Source organism: Chenopodium album, chromosome 18, assembly GCF_948465745.1.
Source record: "Chenopodium album chromosome 18, dcCheAlbu1.1, whole genome shotgun sequence".
NCBI lineage: Eukaryota > Viridiplantae > Streptophyta > Magnoliopsida > Caryophyllales > Amaranthaceae > Chenopodium > Chenopodium album.
Genome location: NC_137851.1, coordinates 11,214,413 through 11,232,071, shown reverse-complemented (window position 1 = coordinate 11,232,071; position 17,659 = coordinate 11,214,413). Strand labels below are relative to the sequence as shown.

The window sequence follows — 17,659 nt, the reverse complement described above, 5'->3', positions numbered from 1 at the left end:
TCAGCTTAATTTGGAAACGCTCCTAACCCCAATGTTTTCAAAATAGCTTATTTGATTCGTTTTCATAATTACACAAATGTCCAAAAATTCACTGCAATAAATCATGGTTCTCCTTAGAAATCAATTAATAAAATTCAATTAATCAATAACCTATTACTAGTAATAAAAAAAGGGTGAAAATAACAAGAAACCATTATTTACGGTCAGCCAAAAAAAAAAACCTTTAATCTACATCTAGAAGAATTTCTCCATCTTTCACCAAGTTTATTTTAACTTTAAAAATAGGTATGCATGTTTTAATTCTTGCTCTAGAATTGAGAATAATATTGAAATTTTACCTTCATAGTTGGGAGTAGTCAGATCTGCAAATAGATGTCAATAATTTTGATTTCCTTTCAATTGTTTTTGATAAAGAGATAGGTGATGGAGCATTAGCATTGATTGATTTTTTTTTCTTAATTAAAAAAGGAGATAAAGATGGTGAAATTGGTTTGGGGAAGATGAAGAAGGGGTTATTCATTCTGTATGAGAAAAGCAATGGAATGGGTACTGTGGTTTTTTTTCCCCTCAATTATTGATAAACTTAAGAGTTGGTACATTGATAACTTTTTAAAATGTTTATCCAAAATCTTAAATTACATAAATAAATAAATAAAAACACTATCAATATGAATTTGTAAATCTGAAAAAACTAATTGTAGTAGTGAATTACAATAATACACTAATATAAGAATAAAGAAATTCTCTTGATAAATTAAATACTTTTAGTGGGATTAATAATTTCTTCAATTTTATATACATATATATCAATGGGCTTATTGGTCATTTTACATAAGTAAATACCTATCAGCTAATAATAGTTTACCAAACAATTTTATATAATCAGCTAATACAATCAGTTAATACAATCAGCTAGTCAAATCAGCTAATACAATCAGTTTCAGCTTTCAGCTTTTCACCAAACAAGACCAAATTGACATGAACATTTCCAATGATTGGCAAGGTGTGCCTAGCAACACAAAATCTAAGTGGAGCAATGCACAATACCATTTATGGAGGGTGGGTGTACAATTTGAGTCGGTAAATAGTATTTCCTTCTAAAAAATATTGCGCCTAAAATAAATGACCATTTATAAAAAAAGTGTTGCAATTACACGATACAGAGAGAATATGTTGTATCGCCAAGACACACAGAGAATCGAACGGCGCAAATTGGGTTGCAATGTTGCATCCAAGCCCATAATCAATCGAAATTTTTACATCAACTCATCAATTAGATTATACTCCGTATTAGTACAATACTTTATAAGTAGTTTATACCAACCCACGCAAACAGAACATATTTATACGAACACAAAGTACTGCAAATAATCACACTTGTCAGCAATTTCGCCCCCAATTTCTCTCTCTTTTCCTCTCTCACTCTCTCTCTCTTCCATAGCATTAGCATCATATGATAAACTTCGTCTTCGTTCTTCAAATCTGCAATGGCTAGTGTTCGATTCAAATTCAGAAGTTCTGCTACTTTCGATTCTGTTGATATTGGAGAACAATCATCAATTTCAATTCGCGATCTCAAATCAAAAATCGTTTTGAAGAAGCACCTTAATCTTTCTCAAGATTCCGACCTCGTTTTCTCTGATTTTCTCTCTGGCCAAGGTTTTTCAATTTTATGATTCAATTTGTTTATCAATTTATATGATTGAATTTGTTCATCTAATTATTCAATTAATCATGCAATTTTGATTAATTTTGATTTGTTTGTGTTGAATTCAGAGTATAAGGATGAAAGCATTAGAATACCTAGTGGTTCGAGCGTGATTATTAAGCGAGTACCTGCGAAATCCTCTCCTCTCAGGTGAAATTTTGATTAATTTGCTTCAATTTTCCTTATATTTGATCCTATTTTTTGGCGGTTGAATGAATTGCTGTTCGAATAAGTTTATGTTATGTTACTGGTGAGATTGTACAGCCGGATTGTTCGAGCTATATTATCGTTTAGGTCTTTGAGCATGACTGCTTTATGGTGTATAAATGAAGCTGAAACATAATAGTTTAGGTTGAGTTTGTATGCCTCGATTGACTAAGGCTAAAACATGTGTAGGTTGAGTTTGTTCTTCTTGATTGATCTAGGCGAATACATGTTTATGTGCATGATTCCGATTTATAGATGTTACTATAGCTACGTCTTTTGATGAAATAACATGATATTTTTTTTATAATTTTGTTTGAATGTTTCGTATTTGGTAGCTTATATAAATAATTTACTGAATACCTTGTGTGGTTTACTACCAAAATTTGCACTGATTGATTTAGATGAATTCAATACTTTTCAACGGATTTAGTATGTTAAGATGAAGATCGGTATGAATTTGTATAGAGTGTCCATTTCTGTATTTAGATCTCATCTTTTAACATTGGAAGGTTGTGTAGGAATTCATTAGATACTCCACATGTAGAATTGATTAGTGCAGCTTTCTGTATAAGACCATATGAAGATGTAATGTGCATGGATCCCTTAGCATTGATTAGGGTTCAATCAATCCACGTGTATTGTCGAGTTCTGCATTAATTAGCTAACGATGAACTTGGAAACTAATCATAGACTTGTGACTTGCGTAGTTGCGTGTACCTGGAGTGTATTGAAATTTGTATCTAGCCCTAATGAGTTAAGAGTTTAATCTTGGAAACTTACCTTGACCCTTTAATATTGGAAAGCTCTTCCAAAAGTTCACAAAAATTTCATGTGAACATATGTGAACCCTTTTATATTTGAAAGCTAATAAGTGCGTTACAGATTAATGTGTAATAATTTAGCTTGATGTGATAAACACTTGGCAAGTTTGGCATGGAAGGTGACAATTCATTGTAGAGTAACAGTACTATCATGTTCCTTATTTGCTTTTTATATTTTTGTTTTGTTTTAGGGGTAAGGGGTGGGCCCCACCTTAATTTCCTATCACAGGAATATCAAGGGGGTATTACCCACAGGGGAGGGGGGATATATGGCTGGAAACCTTGTGCTTACATCAGTTTAGTTGTGTCCACTAGGCCTGTGTCAAACCTAGATGAACTAAAAAACTTTTTTCACAAGTAAAGTCATTTTATTAGATATTGAGAGTGCTTACTTAAGAACTAAATTGTGTGCTAGAGCAAGGATGAAGCCTGGGAACTTATAGCCTTATAGGTGCATTGAGAGTGGATTGTTTATGTTATTCCTAGTATTTTTTTTTCCTTATTCTATCTCATTTATAAAAAGTAACAACACTTTTATGCCATGGTTCAACATTTCACCTTCAAATTCATTTGGTAAACAACTGATGCTCTGTACTGAGCTTTCATTCCAAGACTAGATTGTCTATATTGCATAACTTGATATGCCAGGTGGAAATTTGATGAATGCTTAAATGATCTTCCGACAATCAGGATTAGTGCAGGCTATTGTTAGTCAGCCATCTTTAAGTGCAGTATAGACTTAAGTTTTTGTTTACAAGAAGGTAGGATCCTGAATATATGAAGAGTTAAACTGTGAGAAAATCGTTGGAGTATACACTTGGCTTCTATCATGTCCTTATTTGCGTATGAAGACAAAATCAATTCGAACTTCTGATTGATTCTTTGGGAAGATTTTTCCATTCGGAGAATTTTTTTGGGGATTATTCGAAAAGGCTTTTGAACAGGGTCAGGCTTTATAATTTAGTCTATATACATAATACACGGAGTTATGTAAGATTTGTAATGATGCTCCTATGACAACATTAGTCCAGAAGCATTTTGTACAGACTCGCCTTTTGCCTTTAGAAAATGAGATGTTGGTGATCTTACCCTTTGATAAAGTTAGGGTTCAGACTTCGTACATGATCTTACTTATAATTATGAACTCTCGTGGATCATTGAAGAACACGGACCTGAATTTTATAAAAATTTATATTTAATCCAGACTTTAGTCCTTACGTTTGGTAGGATGATGCTATTCTTTGAGCCACAACTTAATTAACATTGAATTGAAATGGGTACTCTGGTTTCAATTATCACGTCTAATTTGGACTGTGGTGTACGTTGACCAAGTATGAATGATATGAATGCAAAGTAGGACAACACTTGATTGGTATTACGTATGTTTTGTGAAATGGCAGAGGCAGACACAACGGAGAATGATAACTTATATTCTACCTTTGAAAGGAAAAAGGGTATTGCATACCTCTTGAAGTGAAAGTATTCAGATATTTTGCACAATGCCATGTCATGAACCATGAGTCGATCTGGAGAAAAATAAAGTGTGTATTCTTTTTCTGTGTTGTATGCAAATGTTAGATGAACATAAATATTTTTTTTGCTAAAAAAAATTTCAATAACATTTTCTAGATGTCACCATGCTGTCATTACTCTTTTATTCCAAAAGTGTGAACATTTTGTTTGTGCTGCTGAAAGTTAGCCACCAGTTTAGGTAGAATAGGTAACTCCAGTGAATTGATCATCAATTTACATCTCCACTTTACTATGCTTTTATGGAACTGATTACTAAGCATTTTGTTAAACTTGTTAATACATGTTAGTGTGTGTATTTTTAGTATTTCACATGCACAAGTGTTTGCAGGAATTCTGATACCTCACCAGGATGCTTTGGTGTTAAGGATGGCAAATGTGTAGGTGACCTAGGTGTCATTGATCCCCCTTCTGTGGTATGTTGTTATTGATTATTGTGTTCTTTTACTTTATACCTGTTCTTATGCTATTCAAATTGTAAGTTCAAGTTAGTTGTGAGACTTTATCAGACTCTTATTCGTCATGATACAGGTGTTAGGCGAATTTGATTCCATTACAATACAGTTAGATAAAACTAGCATATCAATATAATTTTTTGTTAGTATGTATAACACTCTAGTTTATAATTATTAGGGTTTTATATATGATATTTTTGTTTATTATAGAAGCATGGGAAACCACTGAATGATATCGTTATTTAGATATATACAATCAATCGACAGCTTGTTAATCATGTTGAGCATTCCTAGGAAGGGTACTTCCTATTCTTATTTTCATTAGATGTATAAGGTGAAAAACGTGTGCTATGGCCCACAGTTAATTGTCTACTATATATATAATCTTGAACGCGTGTATTTTTCATGGGGAAAAAAGAAAAATGTTGTAAGTGGTGTGTTTCTGACTAGTCGAGAAAATAATTCTCACCCTGAAGAAGAAACATATCTATTGGTCCACAGTTTATTAACATGTGATTGTAAACTTGCACTATCACTAGGTGTATTTTTTGACTAATTGAGAAAATGTATTTCATCTGCTAAAATAATTTATTTCCTATATTTGATTTCTTCACAATTCTTTGTTATTTCAGCTGTACAGACATGGTATATGGAAAAGTTCCTGTTGATTTTCAAAAGGTTCAGTTAAGCATCTAATTTTTGTGTGCGAATTGTTTATTGGTATCTTGCAGGATGTTGGAGTAAACAACCTCAATGATTTTGGAGTTGACTTGTGTCCACCTCCTTGCACAAACTTATCTGACACTGGAGAACTGCTATTGAACAACAATGGGAAGAAAGATTACGTGGCTACAAGGTATGTTCCTATACAATACCATACGCACCTCTGTGTAAAGAGAAAGGGGGGGGGGGGGGGAGGGGAGTATTTAAATAGAATCCTTGGTTGCTGATATTAATGGTGTAATTATTGCTTATACGCGCATCTTAAAACATAATGATACTTTATCGGGATTATCATTAATGATTTTTACAAGAGGGTGTTTGCGAATTGATATATAATAACTCAAGCTCTTAATTAATCTCATATTAGTTATTTGTGTACTGCATTTATTCTTTATTGGAATACTTGCAAACATGGAATGAAGTTTTATCCGTATCGTTGCGATATGGCCGGGTTGTAACAAACTACTAAGCTACTGAAACAAATTATTTCATTTTGTGACAGTGTTTTCGTAAGTTATTAAATTCATCATATGTGCCAGCTATCAACTCGTTCAACCCAAAGAAAGAATTCAAATGTAATCGAACTCTTTACTAGTAACTTAATTAGCTAGCTGAGTTAATAGCACAATGTCTAGCAAAACCATGATAATTATGCCCAGTCATTAGTTTGTACAGTCGTGCGGCTATAGTTCTAATTTTCCAAATGATGAAGTTTCAATTTGGGAAATTCACAATGGTGCTCTTAAGTTTTTTATTTTTCTCAATGGTAACATCATAAAATCAAATTATCTCTGGTAATCAACAATTTGTGTTACTAATTCAGCCTAACCATAGTTAACTAAAGGCGAAATGACTAATATATTCTTGAAAATCAGATTTTCCTTTATTTTTAACAATTAGAAAAAAAACACCACCAGCCCCTCTAGTACTCCACCCTGCCCAATGCCCAAACACAATCCACCTGCCCCTGGCGCCGGCCGCTCCCAGACCTCCCTTCCCCAGCGCCGATTCCTCCCCCCGTCGCGACGCCTTCCTTTCCTCCCTCCCGGATCCCCCACAGAACCCATGAAACCCCTAACCGAAACCCCAAGCAGCCCCGACCTCCTATGACAACCACCCCTGGCGCCACCCACCGACCGGAGCCATCGCTGGATACCGTCGACCAACACCCTCAATCCCTCCGGTCACCTTCGATCTACGCCTTTGGTGAACCGCGAATTTTGGTAACAACCCACAAATTTATCGCACATTTCTTTGATTAGAGATGGTGTTGGTGTTAGTGTAGCGGTGATCTTGGTTCAGCCTGGTGCAGGTGCTGGGGAGGGGATCTTGGTGGGGTGGGCTTGGCCGGCGCCGGCCGGGAGCAGGGGAATTAGGCTGGGCGGGCAGGGGTGGCAGGGGGAAGAAGTGGGTGGTGGGTTTTTGTTAAAAAAGGGGTATTTTAGTCTTTTTGCTTTTCCCTCCCTTTTAAAACATTAACCATGGTGAATATTTCCTTAAAATGCTTAATTAATTATATCATTGAATTAGTTTTACAAATTATAAAATACCAACGATAATTTGATATTTTAGTGTTTACCATTGAGAAAAAAAAGAAAAAAAAACTTAGATGAGTACCATTGAAAATTTCCCTTTCAATTTTGCTCCAGCTCACCAAATCCAAAAGATATTGAATACGTAATCTAAAACTAGTAGTTAACCCGTAATACACTGCACCCCTCATTATAGAATTAGTCAAATCCAATTTATGAACAAGATTAGCAGAATAATTTTTATCGGACTGTCTTGCTCCAACATCGCTATTAAATAAAACAAGTCCCAGCTTTGTTCGTTGAGGATGTTTGTCTATTGTGGTCCAGTTAGTGTTGGTTCCCCCCCCCCCCCCCCCGATAAATTAGGTGCTTTGCTGGCAATCTTGCATGATTGATGAGGTGGTAACTGTTTGTGCGATTGAACATCTGCCTTGTTTTGTTACATTTTGAGATGCCCATTTCCATTAGGCTGTCCGTGCATCAAGTTAAAGTTCATCTATTTAAGTACTATCTTTTTTTACGTGATTGATACAGATGCTCTCAGGAAGTATTAGTGAAATGCCAAAAGCTTGAGACAGCTCTCCCTGGTCAATTGACTCCAAAAGGTAAAAATCTTACTGTTCTCTATTTATCTGAAGAAGGTTGTTATATCTGTAATTTATGAAACTTGTTCATCTTGTCAGGTTCTAGTGCAAATGAGGGAAGTACCCTAGTTGTGCCTAAGCCCAAAATTGAGGAACAAACAGAGTTGAAGAGGTAAATTTTTATAGAGGTGTTACCGGACTTGAATATTGTCGAGTTTATGATGAGCAATATCTGAATCTGGTATTTACTTGACTTTGATTTTGTGAAGAGCTCATCATGCAAAATATTTAGCCATGGAGAACTGTGATATGCCATCAGAGTTGAAATGTTCGCTTTGCAGAACCTTTTTTAAAGAGGCTGTCATGATACCATGTTGTCAACACAGCTTCTGTGGAAAATGTAAGTATTTGTACCTGATTATGATTAACTTAAGCTCACGTGTTTATAAAAAAATATTTTTTGATGGCTTGTCACATCCGCAAATATGCGTGACTTGGTAGCTTTACCAGTTAACTTTAATGCACATGCTCTGCTATTATTGCCTATGCTTAATGAACTACTTTGTAATAATATTACACCACCTGGCATATATTAGTACCAAAGTTTAGATAATATGTATTGCTTATAAAACTGATGGTGAGATGTACAATTGTATAACTATGAATCTCCGGACATCTGAAATATGCTCAGATGAACGTGAGAAGTACAAATGATTGTCTTCCCCAAAAAAAAAAAAAAAAAAAAAAAATTCTTTTGCTGGGACACTGACAAGTCTTTTGCTGTATATTTCCACGTTTCAACCATCTCCTCCCCTCTGGATAGATTGGCATAAAATTGGAAACTTGCACCCTGCTGTTTATATTTCTTATGTGAACTATTCAATTCAAGGAATGGTTTATAGTGTTAGCTCAACAAATTCTGGGTTTAATGTAATTTGACATAGACAGCAGACATCGTAGTATGGAAATGTGCATTGTTTTAGCAAATGTGCTAATTTTGGAATAAATAATAAGTTGAAAATACCTGATTGCATTGTCTCCCCTAATCCTCCAACTACTGCTGTATGTGATTTCAATAGCCAAATTTTATGCAAGATGCCCAGAATGGTATAGAATGATAAAAGTTGTGACCTTGGATAGCTGCAGAAAACATGACTTGTATGACTAATCTTTACATGAAGACATGCCCACTCAAGGTGTGGTGAGGGGGATGGAAAGTATGCGGCCTTACCGCTGTGATAACAGAGAATTTATTCTTTTGACCTGTGATCCTGATAGCTACTACTGACAACGGGCCCATGGCTTTACAATTAATAAAAATTAATGGCATTAAGTGTTATTACTGATGTTAAAATGAATATTACTGATTGGGAAACTTATTTTTACTAATTAGAACTGATTTTTATTGACTTACTATTGCTTGTTAATGCAATGATTACTAATAATTACTGATTAAAATGAAATATACTGATTATAACTGAATTTTACCGATTGCGACTGTTTTTTTTACTTATTAGAGCACTAATTATTTGCCGATTAAAACTTATTAGTACTGATATCAATCAATCAATCAAAACTTATTAGTACTGAATCTGTTTTAATTAAGGTAAACTTTATAGGGCCTCTTTCAGTTTTAATCCAATGCCAAATATTAATAGTTAATTCAGTTTTACTTATTAGAATTAATTTGCCGATTAGAACTTATTTGTACTGAATCTGTTTTACTTAAGGTGAACTTTATAGGGCCTAATTCAGTTTTAATCCAAAACCAAATATTTCTGTTGTGTCCATCAATTCTTATCTTGTAACTTTTTTTAAAAGCTGGGCCTTAATTCAGCACTTTGTTAATACATGCATTACATCATCTTTTCCTTCCCTAACAGTTTTTTATTTTCCCCAGTTTCGCTTCAATTTGGTGCTGGAAGTTTTTTTTTTTTTTTCTTTATTTTTGTTAGGGTGCCTTTGTTGGGGGGTTTGATGACTTTGATCCTAGCTATTCGTTATCTAAATGTGTTGTTGAGATTGTCATCTGGTTTTTATACCAATATAATTGTGTACTATTATTTATTACACACACACACACAGTGACACAGCAAAGGAGGTGGGGTGGGAGGGAACAGGGAAGGGGATGAGGAAATATGTGTGTGTGTGTGTGTGTGTACCTGGAACTATGTATTCAAGCTTGAAAAGCAAGTGTTAGCTTTTTTAATGTTTGCTTGTCTCTTGATAATTTCTGTTCATCTCGTTACTTATCTGCTATAAATTTCTTTAACAGGTATTCGTGCAGCGTTGTCTGAGAATGCAAAATGTCCCATGTGTTCTTCCACCAAGTGCAAACCTAATGATTTACTGCCAAATGTATCACTTACGCAAGCAATTGAGCGTTTTCTTGAATCTCAACTCTTATTGAATGGCTCAGAAGACGAGCTTCATAGATATGCACCTGGTATTCTATACATCAACATACTTCTAAAAAGATGTTGCTTAATAAATTTGGTTTCTCAATGTAGTGTGGAGGAGCTTATTACATTTACAATGTGCAAGCTTTGGGTAATCATTTAACAATTACTGTGCAGATGGTGAATCTGGAATTCAAGTAAAGGAGATTTCTTATGCTGCAACTGTTCCACAAAAGCGTTTGCAAATGAACCAACCTGTAACTGGGAAATATGCAATCCAGAAAAAGTCTACTAAGCTACATGATGGTGCTCATCCTGCTGAAACTCCTGGTACATTAGAAGATTTCAGCGAATTCGAAGGGGAAAATGAGCCGCAAAATATAGCTAAAACTAATGAAGAAGGTGAGGTCATTATCTACTTTCCTTTTCTGTATGGTATTTGTTCAAAATTGTGAAAAGTAAATATATTTTTGCAATATGCTCTGATGTTTTATGTTAAACTCTGGACAATCTGATGTTCGTAATATTGCACTATCTGGAAAATATTGTTTGTTGCCTGTAGTTTCTTGCTCCAAGATAGGGGAGGGAGTGCATGCCATTACTGGAGGTATGATATTTGTCGTCAACATATTTCCAATTTAGTACTCCATATTGAAGATCTAATTGATTAAAGCTTCTGATCTTTGTTGCAATGATGTAACACTTTCAGGTGGAGAAAGGAATTTCACAGATCCTGGACGACCAAACAAGGTAAGTGCTGGGTCTACTAAATTTTCTTAAGGCTCAGATTGTTTCCTCAACTGAAAACAGTTTTCCATGAGCAACATTTTCCTATTTTCCTTTGTTTGGTTGTTTGGAATACTCTCGACTACCATAATTTCAACGCCCTAAACTGATCAATGGAGATAGCATTACTTTATTTAGGAATTACAGTAATAAAATAAAACAGCAATTCATTGAGCCTTCACGGTGATCCATTTCGAAATGCATATCCCATTTTCGCACAGCAAGGTTATGAAAATCCACGAGAAGCGACTGGCTAGTTTGTAAGCAAGAAGCTGAGCAAGAAGCTGCCACTGTCTGGCTTCCCCTGCTTTATTTCTTGACAGAAATTGCAGCATCTCTTCTAATTTGGTGGGAAATGGTTTTTATTAGTGGGAAAGTAAACTTTTTTTCCAACCTTTCCTTTTTTTATTTTTTTTGCCATCTGGTTCAAGCCAAAAAGAGGAAAGTTGGAAAAGAGTTTTCCTTGAAAACACTGTTTTCCAAAACAAATAGAGCCTACATTACTCCTATTTAGAATTATTGCTACAATTGTCTTTTAAAGGTCAAACTTCACAAACTTTGACCATAAGTTTTCATTACTCCTATTTAGAATTATTGCTACAATTTTCTCACTGCATTAGGGGTTCAAGTGCTTTTAAACACAATGTTAGATGATTAAACTGGAGAAGTACAGATGAAAAATGTATTGATAGATGGGCTAATCTGTCTGATTCCTGTAGAAGGAAAGAATTATTTGGTGGGGTTACCATTGATAAAGAGACATTAGTTTAATAGCACATAAGATTAAAGCAGTAAACGGAGAGATGAAAGTTAGAAAATGATACCTTGTTTAATTCTTCCCGCAGATAGTTTATATATAATATAGGTGAGGTAAATGCAGTTATAGTATGTCGCTCCCTCTACACCTCACCTGACACCTTGTATGGCCGTATGGGCTGATCAATTATTTAGTTTTAAACTTTGTATGTCATATTGAGAACTTAGTGGAATTGTTTATCGTTGACATATTGCTCTTTTTCAGGGTCCACGGACATGCTTTATGTGTGGGTCCCCGGATCATTTGATTAGAGACTGTCCAGGTGCTGTGAACCACAACACAAACCACTGGAATGGTAGGTTGATTTTTCTACTCTGTTGGTCATTTAGTAACTAGTTATATCTACTGTGTACATACTTATTCTTGGCCTTTTCTGTGGTTTCTTATTCATCTTGTGATCTAGGTGTTGGTTCACGTTCACTTCCTGGGGATGTATCAGGCTATCCACCAACATATTGGCAAGGAAATCAACCTTATCCCGGGCCCTATATTAACATGTACGGAGGCCCTGGGATGATGTTCTATAATACCAACACAGCTCCCATTTCACCAATCGCATTTCCTTCCTGCTCCCCATCAATGTATGGTGGCTATCCTGTTGTTAGGTATAGCTATGACTTCTGCTTTTCTTCGTATTTTCAAAAGGTTTATTGCATAGTAACATGATTTGCATGCTTATGTCTGCAAGCTAGATATTGTGTGCTTCACTGTTTTAGGAATATAAGTGATTATGCCACATCTGAGGTGCAACTATGTGGTGCCAAAAAAAAAAAAAAAAAAAGAAGAAGAGAGAGAGAGAGAGAAGAAAATAAGTTTCTTTTACAAATAATGAAGTCAAAATTGTCTATACAACCTTTTGCAAAAAGATGCGCCTCATGTAGGTTGGTCATGCCTTAGCATCTCACCCTCGCACCTTATTTGTTCCCTGGAGCAGTGGAACACCTTGCGCTTTTAAAAAGAAGATAATGGTTGAATTACCGTTGAAGGTCCATTGGAGATACACTTTCATTAATGATTTATTTTTAGTTTTTAGTTTTTATAATTAGTTAATTTGTTATTTTCTTTCAGTAAATAAATGATCTTTGACAAGATTCCTAGAAATTGAACATGATCCTATTATTCAACTTTCAAAATCCTAATGTAGGTATGAGGCTTACTAAATTCGAAGATTTTGCCGCATGCCATTTCTATTCCCTCTAAAATTCTAATTTGTGGTGCAACAGGCATGCAAAATGCCAGCAAAATTCATTGGTCTTGTTTATCTTGTAGTTCATTCGATGTCTTTGCTTGTTCAGCCTGATTTTGGATGGAGTATTTTAAAGGCATCATGTCATAGCTTCCAATTTCTGAGAAGGCTCTGATATGGCCATGATTGTTCCTCAGACTTGACTTAACAACTTCTTTTCAAAAATTATCCTGGGCTTTCACCGTGTTCACTCTTTGATCAATATTGATAATTTATTTAATCAGCTTTGTGCACTTTCAGGCCCTTCAATCAGTCGTATAACTTAAAGTTAGAATTCTGTGGGGGTATTTATTGTCATGGGTTATGTAGCCTGCTTTCATCCTCAGCAATAGTGGCACCTTATAACCTACGTCTTAAATTCATTTACATTAGTGCATGTTATTGGTGTGCCTAATGATCCACCTTCGCACTTGATCTGCTGTTTCTGAGTAATGATATTTCTGATCTTTAGTTTGATTTTGAAAGCTGTCATTTTAACATGAAGATTTGAACCCAATAAACTGCAGTGACAGGGAGAGGGTTGTCTTTATATCCTGAGACAAAATTAGAGGGTTTAACGGTTTATCTTGCCTGGGTTGATTTGGTGAAAATTTGTATCTGTAACAATCAGTTTATACTTTGTGTTTCAATTATTCATCTTATTTCATTGCTTCCCTTTCCCTCCACTCTCCTCATATGTTTGATGACTGACATATGAATAATGGCACAGTGGATATATGAATGTGGGAGGCATTACGCCACAAGTTGGAAATTTTGCTCAGCAACCAAGACATGTAGATCATCTGGAGCATGAAGATAGTGCATATTTGCAGAGGAATTATGATGTAGATTTGGAAAGGTAACTCTTTTCACTGCTTGTAATGTATTGTACATAGCTATGTATGTTGAGGAGACATAGTTGACTAGAATATTGTTTTTTTTTTTTTTTTTTTTTTTTTAAATTTTGTTTGGGGGGGGGGGGGGGGGTGGTGGTGGTTCTGTCAGTCTGCTTCATTATTGGTTATGTGCATGCTTGGTCTTTTATTTTTATGGGTGAAAGGGAGTTTGATGCATATAAATGCTAGTTGGTTAATGGTTGGTTCTGATATTAACCCTGTTTGAATTTTTGTAAAATCGCAAAATTTCAAGCATCATATTTGAAGCTAGCTAATCATCCCTTGCTGCCCCTCACATGCCCCCCACCTTCTTCTCACCCTTGAGCTCTCTTGTTCTTTAGTTTCCTTCGTATCATTTTTTTTTCTTGCAATTTCCTGGTTATTGCTAAAGTGGCTTCAATCTCCATTTTCCCCCTAATTTTCTTATTGATTTCTTATTAAAAGGCATGTTCTCATTGTATATAAATATTATATCAATTAAATTTCGACTTTGCAGAGAACGGATCTTTGATAGAGACCGCAATGTGAATACCCACCATGATTCAATGGAAAGAGGACTGTATCACTCTGGCGATGAGTTTCCCAAGAGTTCAGAAGGGAAGCATAGAAATCGTGACAATTCAGATGGTGATAAAGCTTACTCATATCGTAATAGACAAGGGAAAACTGCTCGTAATGTGGAGTGTGTAAGAGATCTTAGGATAGCTCAATCACATATATCTTCTTCAGAAAAAGATGTTCTTGATAGCAGGATTCGGCCGAGGGAAGACAGGCAAGAAAAGCTCCATAAAACTTATAGAAGTAATGATGAGTTTGGAAAGCAGCATGGCCGTGAATCTGCTCTGATACATTATCAACCAAAAGAAGAAAGCAGTAAAAGAAAAAGAGTGGAATATAATGAGAGAAAATCTGATCGACATTCTCACAGTCGCTCTAGGTCTAGCTTGGAACACAGTTATTCTGGTGATGGCACAAGGCACTGGCGTGAAGAGTCCAGTCATAGATCTCGGCATTCGAATAGAGTTGAAAAAGTCAATGGTAAGGAGATGCATAGTGACCGTGGGAAGATTAAATATTCAGATGATTACGGGGAGGATTGCCACAGGTATAAATGGAAAAAATTTCGTTAGGGCTGGCAACAAATGTCTTTTGAGGTAATAGTGTATACAAAAGGATCGCATATTTCAACCTTGATCATCTTTTGATTAGGTAAATGTATCAACATGGTTTACCCTTTGGTTGTTTCTCATGTTTTACCTAACAGTTGAATTAACCGTGGACCACACAGATTTGAATATTCATCTTACTGTTCATTTCTAATTTTGGTTCTTTATTGGCTTTGTTGAAACAGATCTAGTAGAGTGCTCAGCTTTGGACTACTCATCATGATTAACCTTTATCTAATCTTCTAACCTACTTCATTTTCTTAGCTTGAAGTTGGATGCAAGCTAATGAGTTATGTCAAGAAGCACTGCTTGCACAGTTTAGATATGGATGGTCTTTAGTGAAGTGTCGTCATTTTCCACGTGAATCTCCAAGATGGTTGAGGTATGTGCTAAGACAGTATTGTATTCGTCCTTTCTCTTCCAAGGACACTCTTGTCCTGCCTAGTACTTTATGTTCAGGTATGTATTTGACCCTTGGTTCAGTTCAGCTCCCTCATATGTGACATACCCAGCACAAAGTCTTGTGGTAAGGGAGAAGTGGGCATTAGTTATTCTGGAAGCAAAAAGGATGCTTTGGCTTTTCTTCCTCTGGCTGATAGTATTTTATTGATTCATTTGCTTGCAAGTGTCTTGTATACTTCCGTCGTAATATTGCAACAATTACCATTTTAGGAAGTTTCACAAATATTGCAACATTTCCCTATTTGCACATGTTTTCTCTCTTTTCTCTCTCCTCATCATATGAGTCCCTATCTTTATTCCTCTCTATCTCTCTCTTCTTCTAAAAATCTGTGTCCTATCCTCATGTTACAATATTCAGGGAACGGAGGAAGTATAATGAAGAGTTACAATAAAAAAAAAACTTCTCTTAGGGGCAGCTGCAGAGATAGGTATACAAAAGTAAATGGATGGAGAGGGGTGAGGAGGTTTGTCTAGTTGTCTCACAGGCTAACAGTAGTGGTCTTAGTCAATTTTTTTTCTCTCAAAAGTTATTAGCAGTGTTCGTTATTGAGCAATTTCTTGATATTGTTCTTGAATGTCATGAGAAGGCTTTTGCAACAGCTAAAGAGGGGGTTTGAATTTGGTGAGTTAAGATTATTTTGTATTGAGTATATGCTGAGCTGTATGGCCCGTATCCGGTATCCCCTATGTGATACAGAGTGAAGATGCTTGTGTAAGAGATAACTGTGGAAGAGTAGGGAAGACTGAAGAGGGAGAGAAAATTAATTGCCTTAAAGTTTTGCAGAGAGGGTGACTATTTGTTGCAGAGGGAGTGTTTTGATATTAAAAAAATGCTGAGATTCTGAAGGAACCAGAGACACACCTTTACGTTGATTCTTCATTAATCTCACAGATAATGTCGAATGCTTCCCTTACATCTTTTAAACTTCAGCGAGTACTTTGTACAAGAGCTGGATTTTACTTGAGTATTTCTCTATGCTCCTGGTCCTGGCTAAACAGCCTATACGTCTCCTTTCATGAAAACCATATTTATATTCTATTAATCCTGCTAAGGTTGCTGTTAGTCAATCCACTCTGCCAGCCTACCACTCATGGATCCTCTGGTCCCTTCTAATTTCTAAGCCTGCTACATAATCTAGATGTCTTGAATCGATCATCCTTTATCTTCCCGCCTATGGAATCTGTCCATAAACTTGATGCACCTTTGGTTGCTCAGCTGTCCCTGCTATTAGCTGTTGCCTCTTGACGTGCCTGAATACTGCACTGCTATCATTATACGGATCCAGGAAGAGTATTGTGTACATTTTTTCTTTTTATCTTCATTCCAGAGTTCACGAAGCATTAAAATTAGTGACAGGTGGATCTTCGGTAAGCGTTATGATTGCTCATAATAGTTCCTTTTTGTTCTTTTTTGGCTATTGATGGCAGAATAGAGAAGTGATGTTGAAGGATTAAGAGAAGGTTTAAAGCTAGTTTCTTAAGGATTACATTGTAGTGTTACACATAATGTTTACATTTTCTTTCTTTAAAAGGGAAAGGAAGACCAGTAGAGGGAGCAACATGTGTTTTTAGGGTTATGTGCATTTTAATACTTAGTATAGATATAGATCAATAGATGCCATGCTCACTTACTCACATGCTTCTTTACATCAAAATTCGCTCTGTTCTTGTTGTTTCTTATCATCAGCTTATATTATGTCAAAATGGATTTGGTTTCCCAGGCATTGGGTATCATGTGAGATTTGATTTGGTTCTTGTTGGCTATCGTTGTTAGAGTTTAAAAGTGTTTGATAGATTGTTTTTTTTTATATACTAGGAGCATTCCTCTGTGTGTGCCCAAAACTCTTAGTATTTTGGTGGCCGCAATTTTCTTATATGTTTTTTACTTTGGATACCACCTCAGCTGGTAGTATTGTTTCACTTTGGGTAGCTAGAGGCTATGATCAAATTGACTTGGGGTCATTCAGGGGGCTTTTGATTGGTTTGGGGTTTTCCTAAGGGTAACAGAATCAAGATGGTTCATTCCCTTTGTTTGTTAGGAAATGTAGTCAATTTCTTCATACCCCAATAGTTTGCAACCTTGATTCCTCACTTCCCCGATGTGGATCAAAGGCATCATGGTTGGAATGCTAATTGTTTCCTTTTGATCCGCATCACCCCCAATCCCCCACCCCCCAACACCCGAAAGGGGAAAAAAGATACCCTCCATAACACCAAGAAAAACCCACCCACTGCCACTATTGCCGCAAAAAGGACTACCAACACTCAAAACAAAAAATGGGGGAAGAGGGGAGAAATGAGGGTACTTTCCCAATTGCTACTACTACAAAATTAAGAAGTTAGTTACT

The 17,659-nt window shown here is 35.8% G+C and overlaps 1 protein-coding gene across 2 annotated transcripts; it reads left to right on the top strand.

The window, feature by feature from the left end:
* The first annotated feature begins 1,380 nt into the window (after positions 1–1,380).
* LOC145591471 (uncharacterized) lies at positions 1,381–17,025 on the top strand. 2 transcript variants are annotated; one of them, XR_014102313.1, is made up of 16 exons: positions 1,381–1,659; positions 1,777–1,858; positions 4,598–4,682; positions 5,453–5,577; positions 7,511–7,581; positions 7,660–7,732; positions 7,830–7,960; positions 9,836–10,006; positions 10,137–10,361; positions 10,522–10,566; positions 10,669–10,709; positions 11,767–11,857; positions 11,966–12,167; positions 13,518–13,646; positions 14,180–14,892; positions 15,114–17,025. XR_014102313.1 is itself a non-coding variant. In XM_081647932.1 (15 exons), the coding sequence occupies exons 1-15, from the start codon at positions 1,488–1,490 to the stop codon at positions 14,811–14,813; spliced, it is 2,277 nt and encodes a 758-aa protein (XP_081504058.1). In that variant the 5' UTR covers positions 1,381–1,487; the 3' UTR covers positions 14,814–15,062. The 2 variants fall into 2 exon arrangements, 1 of the variants encoding a protein (XP_081504058.1); XM_081647932.1 differs by lacking the exon at positions 15,114–17,025 and having other exon boundaries at positions 14,180–15,062.
* Positions 17,026–17,659: the final 634 nt, after the last annotated feature.

Coding starts and splice junctions, on each gene's coding strand:
- LOC145591471 (XM_081647932.1), top strand. CDS start 1,488: ATGGCTAGTGTTCGATTCAAATTCAGAAGTTCTGCTACTTTCGATTCT. Junction 5,578..7,510: donor AAAGATTACGTGGCTACAAG/GTATGTTCCTAT, acceptor TGATTGATACAG/ATGCTCTCAGGAAGTATTAG. Junction 7,582..7,659: donor TGGTCAATTGACTCCAAAAG/GTAAAAATCTTA, acceptor TCATCTTGTCAG/GTTCTAGTGCAAATGAGGGA.